Genomic DNA, 17,275 nt, shown 5'->3' on the forward strand with positions numbered 1-17,275 from the left:
TCCAGAGACTAAATGAGTGACCGTGACTGTGTTTCACTACGTGGAGAAAACTCAGTCTCCTGTTACTTGTACTTTTTTCCTTGTAAGCTCTTGAATTGTTGTCTCTATTTGATTTTCTCTGTTCTCCCCTATACCTTCCTGGAGCCCCCTGTCATCTCCCTTTGGCTGAACCTGTTTCTCTCAGGCACCATCTACTCCTTCGTCTGGGGGCTTCCTTTGGGTTTATACTTTCTTTCCCTCTCTGCTGATTTAGGAATTTAAAATTTGCGCTTCTGGAACGGTCATTTCTTTCCTTGACTATTCTAAGGCTTCATTGTTATTTTCCTGGTACTTTCCTTGCCCTCGCTCCTTACCGTTTGGGAAGCCTTGCCTTGTGTATTCTGTTCTCTATTAAGTGTGGTGCTTTGGTCCTAGCCTCCTGTGTTTTCTTTCTGCTTTTTGCCTCCTGTTCTTACTAGTCTTGGCTTTATCTGTTCCGTGGTTGGCCTCCTTTGTGTTTTGGTTTATTACTCTTAATTGCTTTTTAGCTGGATTTCCATTTAGATTTTTCTTTGCTTCTTCAAATGTAACATGTCTAATGCTATGCTATCAGACTTCCTTTTAGGTGCAGAATCTAATTAGTAAAATTTCCAGTCATGTTCTGTTTAATCATAAAACTAGATATAGACTTTGAAATTTCCTTTGAAATATCCGTTCTTCCCATTTCTGTGACCTTTAAGCTTCTGTAATTGTAACAGGGACCTCAGTGTGCTTGTCTCTACCTGCTTACCTGTCTTCTGTGTTATTACCAGCTGCTTTAATTCACTCTCCTGTCTTCGTAATTCTTTTACTTAAGAAATTTTCAGCAATTCTGTAGGAGCCATTTAAAGAGTAAGTAGTGTCCAAGTGTTATGTTCCAGACCTTCCTCAGTGCTTTTGCCCAACTGGTTTCCCAACCCATACTTTTATTTTGCTCTTTTACTTCCTTAAAGTAATCTTTTTTGGAATGTATTTGTCTTTCCTTTTCAGTTACATGTTGGATTCTCTTTATTATTATTATTTTTAAGATTTATTTATTTTTATTGGAAAGTCAGATTTACTGAGAAAAGGAGAGACAGAGAAAGATTTTCCTGTCCACTGATTCATTCCCCTAGTGGCTGCAATAGCCCAGGGCTGAGCTGATCCAAAGCCAGGAACCAGGGGCTTCTTCCGGGTCTCCCTAGCGGGTGCAGGGTCCCAAAGCTTTGGGCCATCCCCGACTGCTTTCCCAGGCCACAAGCAGGGAGCTGGGAGGGAAGTGATACGAACCAGCTTCCATATGGATCCTGGCATGTAATGTGAAGACTTTAGCCACTAAGCTATCATGCTGGCCCCTTTCTTTATTCTTAAAATCCCAATTTCCTGTACCAGGTAGACTACAGTGTCATAACTCACCTTTTGCAGTTGCCCATTTGTATTAAAATTCCAAGAGCAGATATTTATTTCCCTGAACCTTCAACAGCACGTGAAACTTTAGCTGCAACATTTCTTAAATTATTTTTTTGATAGTACTGGTCATTTACTCTGTATTTTATATAGAGAGAGCTTGGCACATGTCCTTGAATCATGTCATGATACATTCAGGAGTTCGATAAGTTTTTTTTTCCATTGAGAATATTTTAGCATTGGAGATACAAAATGCCGATCCCAAACCCTGAGACATGGGATTCTGCTTCCTTCTCCTTCCCTGTAAGCCATGGCTGGGGTACTTCATTTCCTTTTTGTGTTTTCTTCATATCTAGTCATATTGTTTGCAGGAATTTCTTGATAAACTTAAAATATTTTCTAAAATTAAGTGTAATATTAATTTTAAGATGCTTAATTGAGCACCTGCTGTGTGTCTAACACTGGATAATGACGGTAGTTTCACCTTCTGTAGCAGGAGATAGGAAATAGCAATGTCCTATTTCAAAAAGTGAGATGCTATTAAAAAATAAATATAAGAGATAAAGGACAATTATGTGCAGGTTACTCCCTAAGAGTTTCAGATAGTAGAGACTAAATTAAGTGACCTTGTCTGTCTTCCTTCTGTTCTTTTTCCCAGAGGTAGCTAGTGATAACCGTCTTTCCAGAGATTTTGTTTTCATGTATAAACATTTGCTAGGGCATAGACTGGTTTGTGTTTGTCACTTAACAATATACTGTGGACATAATTTCATGTGAATAGTTAAATTTCTTGTTTTGTTGTCTGCTTGGTGTTCCATTTCATGGCTGCCTGGCAATTGATTTAATCAACACAGTGCTTTGGGAACATAGGTTGTTTCTAATTTTTAAGTGTGAGCCTTTTGAATGTGTATCTTAACTGTGGATATAGCTTTGGAATATATTCCTAAGTTCTGTACCACTTTTGATTCACCTGCTGGCATTACTTGGAACTAAATGCCTAAAATAAAGTTTAATTTATTTTTGTAAATTATTCTAAGTTTAATATCTACATCTCCCCTCTTCTCTAACATACACACTGTGAATTTGCTCAGCTCCCACTCAATGACAATTGGTATAGGATTACTTAAAAAGAAGGCTGATGGCCCTCTTTATCTGTTTTTCTTCTTACTTGCTTTTAAAATTTTTTCATTTTCTCACGTGAGGAGTCTGCTGCAGTCAGACTTTCCTAGGATGAAATTGTGTGTCCACTGCTTACCGTGTGACTTTGAATAAGTGACTTTACCTGTATACTTTAGTTTCATCCTAAGTAGAGTTAGGCTAATAATCATGTCTACCTCATAATGGCATTGTGAGTACTAAATGAGTAACAGACATGTAGATACTTAGCCTAGTGTCTGGCCCATTAAAGGTACATAATAAATGTTAGCTGCTTTCCTTATCATTATCCTCTCCTCCCACTCTCACCACAGGCTCCCCCGATAGCACTTAGTGTGTGCCTTATATCTCATGACAAGCTGATTTCTCTTAACTATTAACAGATTTCCTCATCCTAACTGTGAATTCTTTGAAACCAGGGAATGTTTATTATTTATATTCCTTTTACCAATCCCATAGTGCCTTGCACACAATTGTGCTTGATAAATACTTGACTAATTATGTATAATTTTGGAGGAGCCATCATAAAACCAGCATTTATAAATAAAAATCTGGTTTTTAGCTGTATATTTTTATCCTTAACCTGGTTGAAAACAAACTGTAATAATTACATTTCAGGAGATGACGCATTCATGGCCTCCCCCTCTAACGGCTATTCATACTCCATGCAAAACAGAACCTTCCAAATTTCCTTTTCCAACCAAGGTAAGTAAATAAAATATCTTTGATACTGTAAGAAAATTCTAAATGGCTTGACGAATCGTATGAATTAAAAATTGTCTTGCCATTTCCATTCTAGTGGGAGACAGGCAATAAGTAAGTGAATAACTAGGTAAGTTGAGATAGTGATACTGCTATGAAGAAAATAAACAGGATGATGAAATTGTGAGCATCTTGGATTGAGAGGTACTTAAGAAATCTTGGAAGGCGATATGGGGAGAGACGTAAAGGCATTGGTGTTTATTGCAAGCTATTATGATGTATTTGAGGCCAGAGGTGATAGATGATTCTCAAACCATAGATTGAGGAAACCCTTCTCATAGGACATGGCACCCAGACCTGCGTCCTGTGGGAAGGGCTTCTTCAGGAAATGCTTCCAAGCTCACCTAAAATCAATACATTATTTTTCCTAGCATTAGTTGGTTCTTAAAATATAATACAGAAATATATCCTCCTCTAGGAAGTTTGGCCTGGATCTCCTATAGTAAATAAGCCCTTGCCATGCTGCCCCTGCCCCCTTTTCATGAAAGCTCCGTTCATATGTACCTCTGCAGGCCTTTTTAATGCATTTTTATATATTTGTATAATCATTACCCATAAAACTTTTCCATTTATTGTTTGTACACAGATACATTGTTGTGTATCTTTAATTAGCTAGCAGTGGATTTGTTGAAGATCTTGCCGTATTATTATATACTGAGATGTTTTCACGTCTGTGACTGCACCCATAGGGTAAATCCATCTGACTTTGTTTAACCATTTCTCTGTGGTACATTAAGTTTCCATTTCTATAAAGATTTCTTTAGTGAGTATCTTTGCGCCTGCCTTTCTTGTGTGCATATGAATTTCTGCAGAATAAAAAGCTGGTGGAATTGCCAAGTACTCGGAGTGTTTATCATGCTTACTCTCAAATTCCCTCTGGAGTGCCATCACAATACACTTCCCAGTTAGTATTTCCATTTGCATTACCCCTGTTTCTTACATGAACACGGCCAGTTGATAGTATTGAGTGTCAATCTTCTGAAGGCAAATGGCATTCCATTTCCTAGATCACTGGTGGAGGTCACCTTTGTCAGCCTCATGAGTACTTCTTATATCAGTGTGACTATTGCTCCTGCCGTTTGACTTGTAACTTTACTGGGGCTTTTTGTTTTGTATAATTTATTTAGTTAGTTTTCTCAGTTCTAGTAATGTTGGAAATATATCTCTTGGTTAGCTTCATGTCTTTTTTTAAGTTTTGTGACATTTTAATTCTGATAAATAAAATATATCCTCTTCCTTTAGCTTATTCGTGTGAGCCAAGGTCCGTAAACTACCGTTTTATTTGTGATGTCTGTCTTTCGGTCATTTTACTTCTGCCTGTGGTGTGAGGACAGCCCTGCCCATGCCGTCTCACTCTGCTGGTTCTTAAAGCCATCTTTACTGTGTCCTTGAGATGCACTTGTATTTGAGGTGCAGTGTGAGTCTTGAGAGTGGTGTGCACCGTGTGACCACTGTTGTCATCCCTCTCCGTGGCCCTGCATGACCACTGATGGATCCATGGCGTAACACTTGCCTTCATTAATTTAGCGTATGTTTAAGAAGTCTTCATGTTCTTGAATTATTTGATAGTTTTTTGTTTCTATTCCCAATTAGTATTCTGTTGAATGACAGTACCAAAGTTTGTTTTTCCATTTACTTTTCAATATTTAAGCTGTTAAGAATAAAATATTTGGGGTAGGTATTTGACATAACATCAAGATTCTGCTTGATTCACTCCCCAAATGGCTGCAACAGCTGGAGCTGGGCCAGTTTAAAGCCAGAAGATTCTTCCAGCTCCCACATCCATGCAGGAGCTTAAGCATGTGTGCTATCCTCTGATGCTTTCCCAGGCCTCAAGCAAGTGGGACCCAAATAGGAAGCAGTCACAGCAGGTAGAAGCTTAGTGTGCTATGCCACAGCTCTGACCCCTGTTTTTCTTAATTAATTAATCATTTGAAAGGCGCAGCCAAATCTCTTATCCAGTGGTTCTCTCCCCAAATGCCTGTAACAGCCCAGGCTGGGCCCTATCACAGCTGGGTTTCTGCACCTGAATGCACGTCTCCCATTTGGGTGGCAGGGAGCCAGGACTGAGCCCAACATCGTCTGCCTTCCAGCATTAGGAGGGGAAGCCGCATATCAAGCCCTTCTGGTAATGGAATGTGGATGTCTTAATGGCAGGCATAAATGCCCATTTTTTTTTCCTTTTCTTTTTTAAAGGTTTGTTTATTTATTTGTTTGTTTGGGGCTAAGCCAAGCAAAAGCCAGGAACCTAGAACTTCTTTCCAATAAACTTTGAAAGTGAGCAGCCAGGAGGTGAACTGATACTCATACCTGGTGCAGCTTTGCAGTCAGGGGCTTAACAGACTGGACCCCTTTTACTTTTTAATCCATCTGTTGAAGTAGGTTTCCTACAGATAGCACATAATTGAGCCTTTCTTTTCTAGTCTACTAGTCTTTGATATGTAATTGTCTTAAATTTTAGCTGCTTTTTAAATGTCTGTTGTTGTTTTAAACATTTTAATGTACGTATTTGAAAAGCAGAGAGAGACAGAAAGAGAGAGCTCCCCAGTCTACTTTTTCAGTGCTCAGGTGTTCAGAACAGCTGTCCCTGGCTGCGATGGGGCCACAAGTTGAACACAATCTCCCCTTCAGGGCAGAAGGCCAATCCCTTGAGTCACTGCCCCCAGCATCCGTGCTGGGGGCAAATCCAGTCTAGAGTCAAATCCAGGCACTCCATTCTGGGGCATGAAGGTCTTAACTGCAAGGCTAATAGTTCCCATAACTGTGCCTCTTCAGCGTAATCATTACTATTTTTTTTAAAAAAAGATGTGATGACTTAAATTTGAGTTCTGCCTGAGCAAGAACAAAGTTCTAAATCCGAATATCATTCTAAAGGTGACTCACAGTGCCCTACCCATCTCCGCCCTGCCCCACCTTTGTGCTCTTGTACAAGCTGTAGTATTCTCATTGAAAACCAAGTGATATGCAGAAGCAGCCTGATTGGTGGCGATTGCATTTGCCTTATAGGGACATGATCTGATGAGGAGACAGCCTGTGATTAGCTAGGATTCAGCTACTTAGTGTAACGAAAAAGCCTTATTTTTTTGTTTTCAAGGGTTTTGTTTTGTTTTGTTTTTAGGACTCCCAAATTTAAAAAAATTTAAGATATGGTGAGGGAGGGAGGCAGAGAGAAAGATAGAGGGAGAAAGAGAGGTCTGCTTGTTCATTCCCCAGATAGCTGCAATGGCGCAGGCTAGATTGGAGCTAAGCCAGGAGCGAGTGGTCTGACCTGGGTTTCCTACAGGGGAAGCAGGGGCCCAAGTATTTAGGCCATCTTCCACTGCTTTCCCAGGTGCATTATCAGGGAACTGGATCAAGAGTAGAGTGTCCAGGACTCGAACCTGCTGCCTGGTGGTGACACTACCCCTGAAAAGATTGCACTGTTAGATTAGTTTACCGTTTGTGTACACATCAGGGTAGGACAGCTCACTATGTGCAAAGGCCGATCTGAGCCCTGAACGCAGCTTATCAACTGCAGGTGTGGCTTTGGACTGAATAGTACTGGGTTTAAATGTATCATTTTGCTTTTTTTATATTCCATATTATTTTTATACTTAATAATCATTTTTTTAGGTTGTCTCCCACGTGGATGCAGGAACACAAGCGCTTGACCCCATCTTTTACTGCTTTTGCAGTTGTATTATCAGGGAATTGGGTCGGAAGTAGAGCAGTTGAGTTATGAACTGATACCCCTGTGGATGCGATTGTCTCAGACAGCAGCTTAACCCTCTACACAACAAACTTGAAAGTTGTTTTAATCTGTTTCTTCCCTGTATCCCATGGTATATTGCTCATCCAGGCTGCTCCTTTTTTTCTTTTCTCTCTACCTCTGCCTCTGTTATTAATGGTTTTCATAGCATTTTGCTGGGTACTATAAGGAAGTGCAAAAAGTAGAAATGTGCTATATGTCAGTGTGTCAAATATTTGGTTGTGGAAGTACAGTACATGAGAGAAAAAAGTTATATGTTAGTGTTTTTTGGCAAGTAGTTATAAACACCATCTGTGTGAGAGTGTCTGGCGTCCAAGGAAACCAGATGTCGGAGTAAGCCCATCTGCTGTCAGGCCTTCCAAACACTGTATTTTCTTGTGTAAAAACAGTTCTGTTTCCAGTAGTAAATGGACTTTCAAAATGTCTGTAATATATTACTTCATTTTGAGCTTATGCCTTTACAATCTTACCCGTAACATGTTTGTTAGTTACATAGGAATGCAGGCAGTGTGCTTCTTTTGGAGGTAGAACAGACATGTCTTGGGAATGGAATGTGTGGTCAGAACTTGGAAGCCAGTTTGCGTCTGCTCTAGTCTACCTGTACCACTTGATTAGTCTCTTAGCAGATGCATTGACTTCCATTCTGAATTCCTCAAAGCTGTTGTCAGTATGACAGCTAGGATGATCTTTCTAGTCTGTCTACGTGGTTGTGTAATTCTTCCGCTTAATAAACTGTGCCACCCACGTCTTTGATCTGATATAACATGTTAGATTGTCCATCTCCGTGTCTCGCCGTTCCTCTCCTTCTGCTTTTTCCTCCTTGGTGCTGCCTGTAAGTTCCTCTGAGAATCTGTGCTACTCCCTTTTTGGCCTTTGCATATGTTCTTTCTCTCCTGAGTATTCACCTGTGCATGGGTCAAATCTCAGAGTGAACAGTGCTCCCTCGGGATGAGCACCTTTGCTCGTTGTCCTCTCCGCTTCTCTGGCTCTCCCTCTCACATGCACCCAGTTGGGAGCTCTTAGGTGAGACTGTGTGTGCTACTTGCCCTTCATTGTGCTGATCACAGTTGCCATTTTACCTTTATTTGCTTGAGTACTTGCAAAGATAGTCATCATTTACCTTACTCAAACAGATGGCAAGCCCCTTGTCTTTGCCTATCAGTCTGTGTTCCAAGGAGTGAATGTGATGCTGCAGGGTTTGGGTTTCATCCATAGGAGAATCAAAGAACCTTTTGAGTTCCTGTGGAAAAAAAATTGGATAGCTGTGGTGATGCAGAGCGATACTAGGGTTTTTGAAAGGCAATTCAGAGACTGGCTGAGTAGGAGCAAGTCCAAAGTCCTGAAGACACATTGTAGATGCGAAAAAGTGAGGGACTAGCATCTGTACTGTAGATGGTGGAGGAGTGACGTTGTAGTTGGTTATTTAGAGCTAAAATCCTATAGTATCTGGTGGCTATCTGACTCTTGTCAGAGATGAGAGAAAGTTTTCAGATTATTTGAGGGCTTGGGTTTTTTTCTTTAAAAAGGAGACATGTTTGAATGGTAAAGAAAGGGAGGAGGAGGAAGGGAGGGAGAGAGAATAGCTACTCATTTATTCTCCAAATGATTTCAACAGCCAAGATTGTGCTAGGCTGAAGCCAGGAGCCAGAACCAGCAAACATTCTGATCTCCTAACTAGGTGACCCAAGTACTTGGGATGGCCCAAGATGGCTTTTGCTGTCCCAAGCACATTATTAGAATCCCAGATCAGAAGTGGAAAAACCAGGACAAGAACCGGCACTCCAAGATGTGATGCCAGTGTTACAAGCAGTGGCTTGACCTGCCTTATCACAGTGTTCGTCCCAGGGCCAATAACTTTTAGGCCATTTAAGCAGTGAGTATAGGACAGCAAGCAGTTAAAAGGTTTGGAAGGGGGCTGCACTGTGACTCGGCAAGTTAACCAGCAGCCTGTGTGGCTGCCATTCCATGCTAGCGCCCGTTTGAGGTCTTGCTGCTCCTCTTGTGATTGAACCCCTGCTAATGCGCCTGAGAAAGCAGAGGAAATCAGTCCCAGTACCTGGGCCCTGCCGCTCATGTGGGAAACCAGAAAGCAGGAGCATGCAGCTTCATCCAGGTCTTCCAGGTGGGCGGCAGGGACCACAGTACTTGAACCATCGTCCACTGCTTTCCCAGGTCCATTAACGGAAGGTGGATCAGAAGCAGGGGATCTGGGATTTGAGCCAACACGCTAGTATTTGATACTGGCATTGCAAGTGGTTGTTTAACCCACTGTACAATTCCTGAAACAGTAGGAGTGACCTTTTGGCCATTTTTGTATTTACAATTTTTTAAGCAGTGGTATTGAGATACAATTTACTTGCCATGTGATGTCACCTATTTATTTATTTATAAATAAATTAAATTTTTTTAAAAATTTTTATTGGAAAGTAAGATATACAGAGAGGAGGAGGAGAGACAGAGAGGAAGATCTTCCCTATCTGCTAGTTCCTCCCCAGGTTTCCGCAGTGGCTGGAACTGAGCTGATCCAAAGCCAGGAGCCAGTAGCTTCTGCCAGGTCTCCCACACAGGTGCAGGGTCCTTGGGAGCTGCACAGGCTTTGGGCCATCCTCAACCACCTTCCTAGGCCTCAAGCAGGGAGCCGGATGGGAAGTAAGGCCTTTGGGATTAGAACTGGCGCCCATATGAAATCCTGGTATCTGCAAGGTGAGGACTTTAGCCATTAGGCTACCACACCAGGCCCTATTTACTTATATTTTTAAGATTTATTCCTTTTGATTGGAAAGACAGATTTACAGAGAGAAGGAAAGGCAGAGAAAAGGAGGGACAGAAAGATCTTTCATCCACTGGTTCACTCCCCAAATGGCCACAACAGCTAGAGCTGAGTTGATCCAAAGCCAGGAGCCAAGAGCTTATTCCGGGTTTCCTAGCAGAGTGACAAGGGCCCAAGTACTTGGAACATCTTTTTTTGCTTTTCCAGAACATTAACACGGAGCTGGTTTGGAAATGGAGCAGCTGGGATGTGAACCTGCACCCATATGGGATGCTGGCAGCTTGAGCGGCAGCTTTACTTACTGCCCCACAACACCTGTGCTATGACTTTAACTATTTAAAGTGGAGCTTCAGAGCCAGCAGCACAGTGGTGCAGCAAGCTAATCCTCCACCCTGTAGCACCAGCATCTCTCATAGGGACCAGTTGAAGTACCAGCTGCCTCACCTCATGTCTAGCTCTTTGCTAATATTTCTGAGAGAGCAGCAAAAGACGGACCAAAGCCTTGGGACCCTGCACCCAGTTGGAAGATGCAAAAGAACCTTGGGACCTCGATCAGCCCAGTTCCAGTCACTGTGGCTGTTTGGGGGAGTGAGCCAGCTCTCTCTGTCCTTTTTTCTCTGTAAATTTGCCTTCTAAATAAAACTAATTTTTTAAAAAGCATACCTTACAGGATGTCAGATTATGATGCAGTAAATTAAGCTTCCACTTACAACACTGATATTCCTTTCTCAAAGTACCTGTGAATCCTAGCTGCTGCACTTCCCGTCCAGCTCCCTTCTCAAGTGCCCGGGCCTTGCCGTCCACGTGAGAGACCTGGGTGAACTCCTCGCTCCTGTCTTCATTCTGGCCCAGCCTCAGCCATTGAGGTCATTTTGGAGGAGAGGTGGAGCAGACTAACAAATGAAAATCTGTCTCTCTGTCTCTGTAACTAACTTTCAGATAAAGTAAATCTTTAGAAAATAGTAATAAAAGTGCACATTCGAGTACTTATGATTCTGTAGATCTGTGCAGTCACCACTACAGAAAGAAACTTTCCGTTTTGGCTGTTAGACTGCTCTCCCTGTAACCCCTTACCTCCTCGCAGCCCCTAGGAACCCCTACGCTGCTCTGACTCTGCCAACTTTCCAATTCTAGGCATTACATATAGGTGAATCCTATAAATAGCTTTTTTGTGGCTAGGTTCTTTGATTTAGCATTATATTTTTGAGGCTTATCCAAGGAATCACTACATGATTCCTTTTTGTGGCCAAATTACATTCCATAGGTTGGATGGATATCACATTTCGTGTGATAATTGGCGTTTCAGTCATTTCTTGTTTTGTAGATTGTAAAGAATGGTGCTTTCAGTGTTCGTGCGGAGGAATTTATGTGGGTGTGTGTTCATTTCACTTGGTTGTATTTCTAAAAGTAGTATTTCTGGATCCCTTGGTAACTTTCTGTTTAGTCAGCTGAGGAAATCCTGATGTTTCCAAGGCAGCCCCACCGTTTCACATCTCCACCAAGATGACAGTTCCTCCTCATGTTTGTCCACATTTGTTACTGTCTTTTTGATTCTAGCAATCTTAGAATGAAATGCTGGGTATCTTCATGGGCTTGACTTCGTTTCCCTGTTGGCATTTTTTCAGACACTTACTCCCCTTTATATATATTTCTTGCAGAAATATCTGTTCAGATTCTTTCCCCATTTTTTAGTTAGGGTGTCTTGTTATCCTTGAATTATAAGCATTCTTTATATGTTGTAGATGCAAATCCTTTATCAGATTGCAAATATTTTTTCCTATTTTATGAGTTCCTTTTTTTTCCCTGATGGTATTGTGTGAAACACAAAAATTCTTACTTTTCAGAAAGTTCAGTTAATCTTACTTTCATGTTTCATACTTTTGATACCATATCTATATAAAAAGTCTTTGCCTAGTCCTTGATCATTAAGATATGGCACTGTGTTTTCTTACAAGTTTAATAACTTTAGCTTTCACCTTAACTTCTTTGATTGATTTTGAGTTAACTTTTCCATGGTGTGTGACATAAAGCAGCAACTTCATTCTTTTGCATTTGGTTATTTATTACAATTTTGAAAAGACTGTTCTTTTCCTATTGGGTCTTCTTGGTACTCCTCGTAAAAATCACTTTGAGAATAAATGTATGTTTACAGTTTTTTTTTTTTTAACAAAATTGTTTTAACTTTCTTACTGTTTAGATTGCTCTCTTTCGCAGATAATTCTGTCACAGAACAAGATTATTTTTTAGTCATTTAGGGGATGTTTGTGTAACATCTTGCAACACAGACTATCTAGGAAGGTACACGTTTTCATATGACACAGCTGTTCTGGTCATGAATGTTAAGTTCGTAAAGCCGTGTTTTTGTGCTTAGGTTAACATTTTAGCTTCCATTCTGTTGGTGTTTCCTGAGTGCTTACCCAAAAGTGTGACAGTCCTTCCCTCAGGTTGGCACTTACGTATGAACTGTTGGGAGCAGAGAAAGGGAATAACATGACATAACATGACATGAACATGAACATTCCCTTCTGGAATCTTTTTTAGTTCATAAAGGTAGTATATTTTAAAAGTGCATAGATTGTATAGCTAATTTTTGCCTAAGTATTCTTTTAGTGTTTACTTTTTTTTTTAAAGATTTATTTAATTTTTTTGGCAAGTTGGACTTACTGAAAGAAGGAGAGACAGAGAGAAAGGTCTTCCATCCACTGATTCATTCCCTGAGTGGCCACAATGGCCAGAATTGAGCCAGTTTGAAGGCAGGAGCTAGGAGCTTCTTCCAGGTCTCCCACACAGGTACAGTGTCCCAAGCCTTTAGGCTGTCCTTGACTGCTTTCCCAAGTCACAAAGCAGGGAGCTGGAAGGGAAGTGGAACAGCTGAGTACGAACCAGTGCCGATATGGGATCCTGGCACATGGAAAGTGAGAACTTTAGCCACTAGGCTATTGCACCTGACTCTATATTTTTATTTTGTGTTTATTATTGTTTACATAGTTGAGATGGATGCCAATTTGGGTTTCTGATTAGGTTGGGGAGGATCAGGTGTGGAGGAGTGTGGGAAGGAAGGACACATGTTATAATTTTTTTCTCCTGTGTTCATAGTTGCAGGGGTTAGGAGAGAGGGCCAATCCTTGCTGTACAACTGCTTCAGAACCTGGGGATTAGGGACGGTCCTTTGATGACACCTGAGAGACTCTGATGTGGGGAAGAATGTTCTGAGAGTGTTACTTGAGTTGTTTTGATAGTTTTGACTCGTCAGCTTCCTTGCACCAGGGTTGAGAGAATCTTTCCAAGATTTATTGGCTAACCAGGTCCACCTTAGTGCATCCATAGACTCAGGACCATGTAAAGCTTGGCCAGGAGAGTGTTCTGTTTTCCATCCTCGGGTAAGGCACTTGACATCTCTTGCTAGCCTAGATGAGTTGATGGTCATGTCCCCTATGGGCATCTGGGCTTGCTGACCATTGCAGAGGCATCAACAACTGAGGCCCGTTCTGAATATGTGCACTCTAAGGTTGTATCATATGTATTGTGTTTTTCCCTGTGGCTGGGCTTTGAGTCCAGCCATCCAGTTGTGGAGTGCCCCAAGAAACCTTGCTGGAGTGACATTAGACTTGACTCTTGTGCACGCCAGTCAGTGCAGCAGGTTTGGTTTGTCACCTATACCATCCAATGCACACACCCAGTGGTTGCAGCTGCTTGATCAGTTTTGGCCCCAGCTCCATCTTTTTCTTGAACTGATGGATGCTCAGCCTAGCCCAACCCAGCCTGCTCCAGGCCAGCTCTCCATGCACACCAGCAGGTGGTACAGCTTAGTTGGGGCAACCCCTGTTAGCCCAGCATGTGCTGTAGCCTAGCCTAGCCTTGTCACCCTGGCTCTAGTGCCATCCTTGGGTGCTGCAGCTTTACTTAGCCTTTCCACTCCAGACCCAGCTCCCACATAACCCAACGAATGCTGCTATTTTGACCAGCCTGGCCCATCCCCTACACTGACTCTCATGATCACCAGTGAGAGCTGCAAGTGGCCACAGTTTCCATACCAGGCCCGTTCCCAGTCCTGAGTCTTGTGCTTGCCAGTGGGTGCTTGGCCCAGTCTGAGATGGCCCATCTCCAGCATTTGCCAGCTGGTGCTACATTCTGTTTAAGCCTGGCCCACCCACAGTCACAACTCTTGCCAGCAAGTGCAGCGACCTAAGCCAGCCTGGACTACTTCCAATCCTCATGTGAACTGGCAGGTGTTGTGTGATCCAACCTGGAATGGCCCAGCCCAGCACACCTCCAGACCTGGCTCGCATATGCCAACTGGTGCTGCAGTCTACCCTTTCCTGGCCTGTCCCCAGCCCTGGCTCTCAGGCTCACCAGAAGGAGCTGCAGCCCAGCAGGGGAGTATCCCAAGTTCCCCTACCAGGCCTGCTCCCAGCCCCAACTCTTTTTGTGCCAGTGGTGCTGCAGCTCAGCCCAGTTCAAACATTACTGGCAGTAGATACTGTGACCTAGACTGTCAAGCCCATGCCAGCTCTTGCCAGTGTGTGCTGTGGCCTAGCCCAGCCCATCCACACCCATTTTGGCTTCAACTCAGCCTGGCATAGCCTACCCCACAGTCTCAGCTCTGGCTGGTGGGTGTTGCAGCCTAGATCAGCTGGGTATAGCCTACACCCTGTCTTGGCTCTCATGCATACCAGCTGGTACTACAGCCCAGCCAACTTGGCCTAGCCCACCCCCAGCTGCAGCTTTGTGCTCCCCAGTGAGAGCTGCATCCTAGAAGGGAGTCCCCAAGTTCTCCTACCTTGCCTACTCCCAGTCCCAGGTCTCATGCATTCCAGCAAGTGTCATGGCTCTGCTTGGCATGGTCTGCCTGCAGTTGTGATCTTTGCTTGTGCTGGCATGTGCTGCAGTCTGGCCCAACCTGGCCCCTCCCAGCCCTGGCTCCCACAGGTGAATTCTTAGTGCAGTCTGGTTCAGCCTGTCACCACCACCACCCCACCCCAGTTTTCTGTATAAACCGACTGAGGTTGCAGTTCCATAGAGGTGAACCCGCAAACCCCCTACAGAATCTTTCCCCAGATCTAGTTCTTTTGCGTTCTGTTGGGTGCTGCAGCCCAGCCTGACACAGCCCATCACCTGCTCTGACATCTGTGAGCGGGTATTGCACCTAGCCCAGCCTGTCATGTCCCTCAGCCCATTTTGCATGCAGCAGCAGGTAGCGGGTGATTCTATTTAACCTAACCTAGGTCACCCATGTGGGTGGGTGCCTTGGCCTAATGGAGACATAACTTCTAGTTCACTCTGTGTCAGCCGACTCACTTACCAGCGACCCAGTCCATGGAAGGCTGCAGAAGTCATTCTTGCCCTTTCAAACATGCCCTCAGGTATCCTACTCCAATATGTCCCCAGACTCCCTTCCCTGGACAATTTGCAGCTCCTCCATCTGGGGGCCCAGGTAGTATGTCCCAACCCAGCAGTCCCTGCCATCCCCACATATCTTTGAAAAAAAAATAATGGAATAGACAACTCTGGTGGCTCACTGGTGTAGTTAACACAGATTTGGCTTTAGCTAGACCCAGAGCACCTGCCAGCTGTTGGCTGCTTTTCTCTCAGCAGTGTAGCGCCTGTCTCTGTACAGGTAAGCTAGGCAGTTACGTACGGCTGGGATAGCATTTTCTAAATACCCAAAATCTCAAGTTGGAATTGTTTTCTCTTCAGGGCTCTAAATTAAGATGAGTGCCATTAAGGCTGCAGACAGGAAGGAGATGATGAGGATGATTGGGTAACCTCATGTTCTTGCTGCATCCTGGAAAGCCCATTGTTGACCACAGATTGTTGGAGATGATGAGGCAGCATCATAACATTCTTTCTTTCCATTTTCTTTTATGTAATTTGAAACATTTTCCACTAATGAGCCTTTCCCTCTCCATGTCATTTTGTATAATTTTATGTCCCTTTTTCTTAGGAGTCACAGCAGTCCAATTTTGGCCCTGGAGAACAAAGTAAGTATGTTTTTACTCTTGGTTTTCAAAGTAATGTATTTATTGAATAGTTGATTCTCTTGGTCTCAGCATACACTACTTTGGTAGTTCTTTTGCATTTGTATCCTAATTTCTGTAATTTGATAAGTAATCATGGGTTTAACTGAATCTTGGTATGCTGGACTGTTCATCATTAAAAGTCAAAATAAGCGTTATTACTTGGAATAGCCCACAAGTTCATAGATTCGATATTATGGGTACCTCATAACTGAAAAGTCATTCTGACTTTCCAGTTGCTTTATGAAGAGGCTTGGTTTTGTGATAGTAAAACTTCACCCAGGAAAGAGTCAGTGTAGCTGACTGTGGCTCTTTTCTTCCCAAGTCTGTACATTGCCAACTTAGGCTTCCCAGGTCTCCTGCTCTGGGTGGGAAGTCTGGTCTACTGTCTGCTCCGTCCTCCTCTTCTCTTCTCCTGGCCTCTCAGAAACTCTTGACTGGAAGAGAACTATAGGGAAATCCAATGTCACCCTAAGAGATACTGGTTGTGTAGATGAGTAGTGGTAAGGTTCAAGAGCGTTGGCATTTTAGATCACTTGCTAATTACTTTTAGTGATCTTAAAGAGAGAAAACCACAGTAATTTTTTTTAATTTTAAGATTTATTTATTTTTATTTAAATGTCAGATTTCTACAGAGAGAAAAGAGACAAGAGAGAGAGAAGGTCCTCCATTCACTGGTTCACTCTCCAAGCATTGGCCGGAGCTGAGCCAATCCCATCCAAAGCCAGAGGCAAGAGCTGCCTCCACATCTCCCACATGGCCGCAGAGGCTCAAGGGCTTGAGCCATGCTGGGCCGCTTTTCCAGGCCATCAGCAGGGAGCCAGATCAAAAGTGAAGAGCTGGGACACAAACTGGCATCCATATGGGATATTGGTGCCATAGGATAGAAAATTAGTCTGCTCTGCCACCGTGCTAGCCCCTAAAATGTCTTAATTCTAAGCTTTCTTTGTGAAGGTACTTTAAGAAGTTCTTGGAGTATGTGCAAAATGCAAAAAGTGCGTGACATTTTTGATATGCAGAAAATAGCTAGTTAAAGGCCAGGAAATTTAAATTTTTCTTGCTTAAAGAACATCTTATCCTTACTCCTTCCTCATTCTCTTTCCCCATAGCTAACATGGCAGGTGGGATCATAGCTGTATGTGCTGTTTAAACCTTATCTTTTTTTTTTTTTGATTTGTTATTTTAGAACTGTTTCAGTATAAAGCTCCAGTTGATGCTTTTTAATATTCAAGTTGTGCCATGTTACATGAAAGAATCATAATTTAGTCATTTACTGATGGATATTTAATTTGTTTCTGGTTTCTACTATTAAGAACTGTGGATAGTCAGGTGTGCGTGTTTTTCTCCAGATTTACCTATAAGGTAAATTCCTATAATTGAAACTGCCAGGTCAGTAACAGTGCAGTCAAAGTGTTGATA

The 17,275-nt window shown here is 42.7% G+C and overlaps 1 protein-coding gene across 3 annotated transcripts in view; it reads left to right on the plus strand.

Moving 5' to 3' along the window:
* Window positions 1-17,275, plus strand: part of AFF4 (ALF transcription elongation factor 4) — a 68,496-nt gene that overhangs the window by 25,060 nt on the left and 26,161 nt on the right. For 2 of the 3 annotated variants that reach the window (XM_004586403.3, XM_058677297.1), the window contains 2 exons: window positions 3,178-3,264; window positions 15,784-15,820. In XM_004586403.3, coding sequence (XP_004586460.2) covers window positions 3,178-3,264; window positions 15,784-15,820 — 124 coding nt within the window. The remainder of the gene's footprint in view (window positions 1-3,177; window positions 3,265-15,783; window positions 15,821-17,275) is intronic. The other variant, XM_058677298.1, reaches the window with a different exon arrangement.

This window comes from Ochotona princeps, chromosome 19 (genome assembly GCF_030435755.1).
Source record: "Ochotona princeps isolate mOchPri1 chromosome 19, mOchPri1.hap1, whole genome shotgun sequence".
In the NCBI taxonomy this organism is placed as follows: domain Eukaryota; kingdom Metazoa; phylum Chordata; class Mammalia; order Lagomorpha; family Ochotonidae; genus Ochotona; species Ochotona princeps.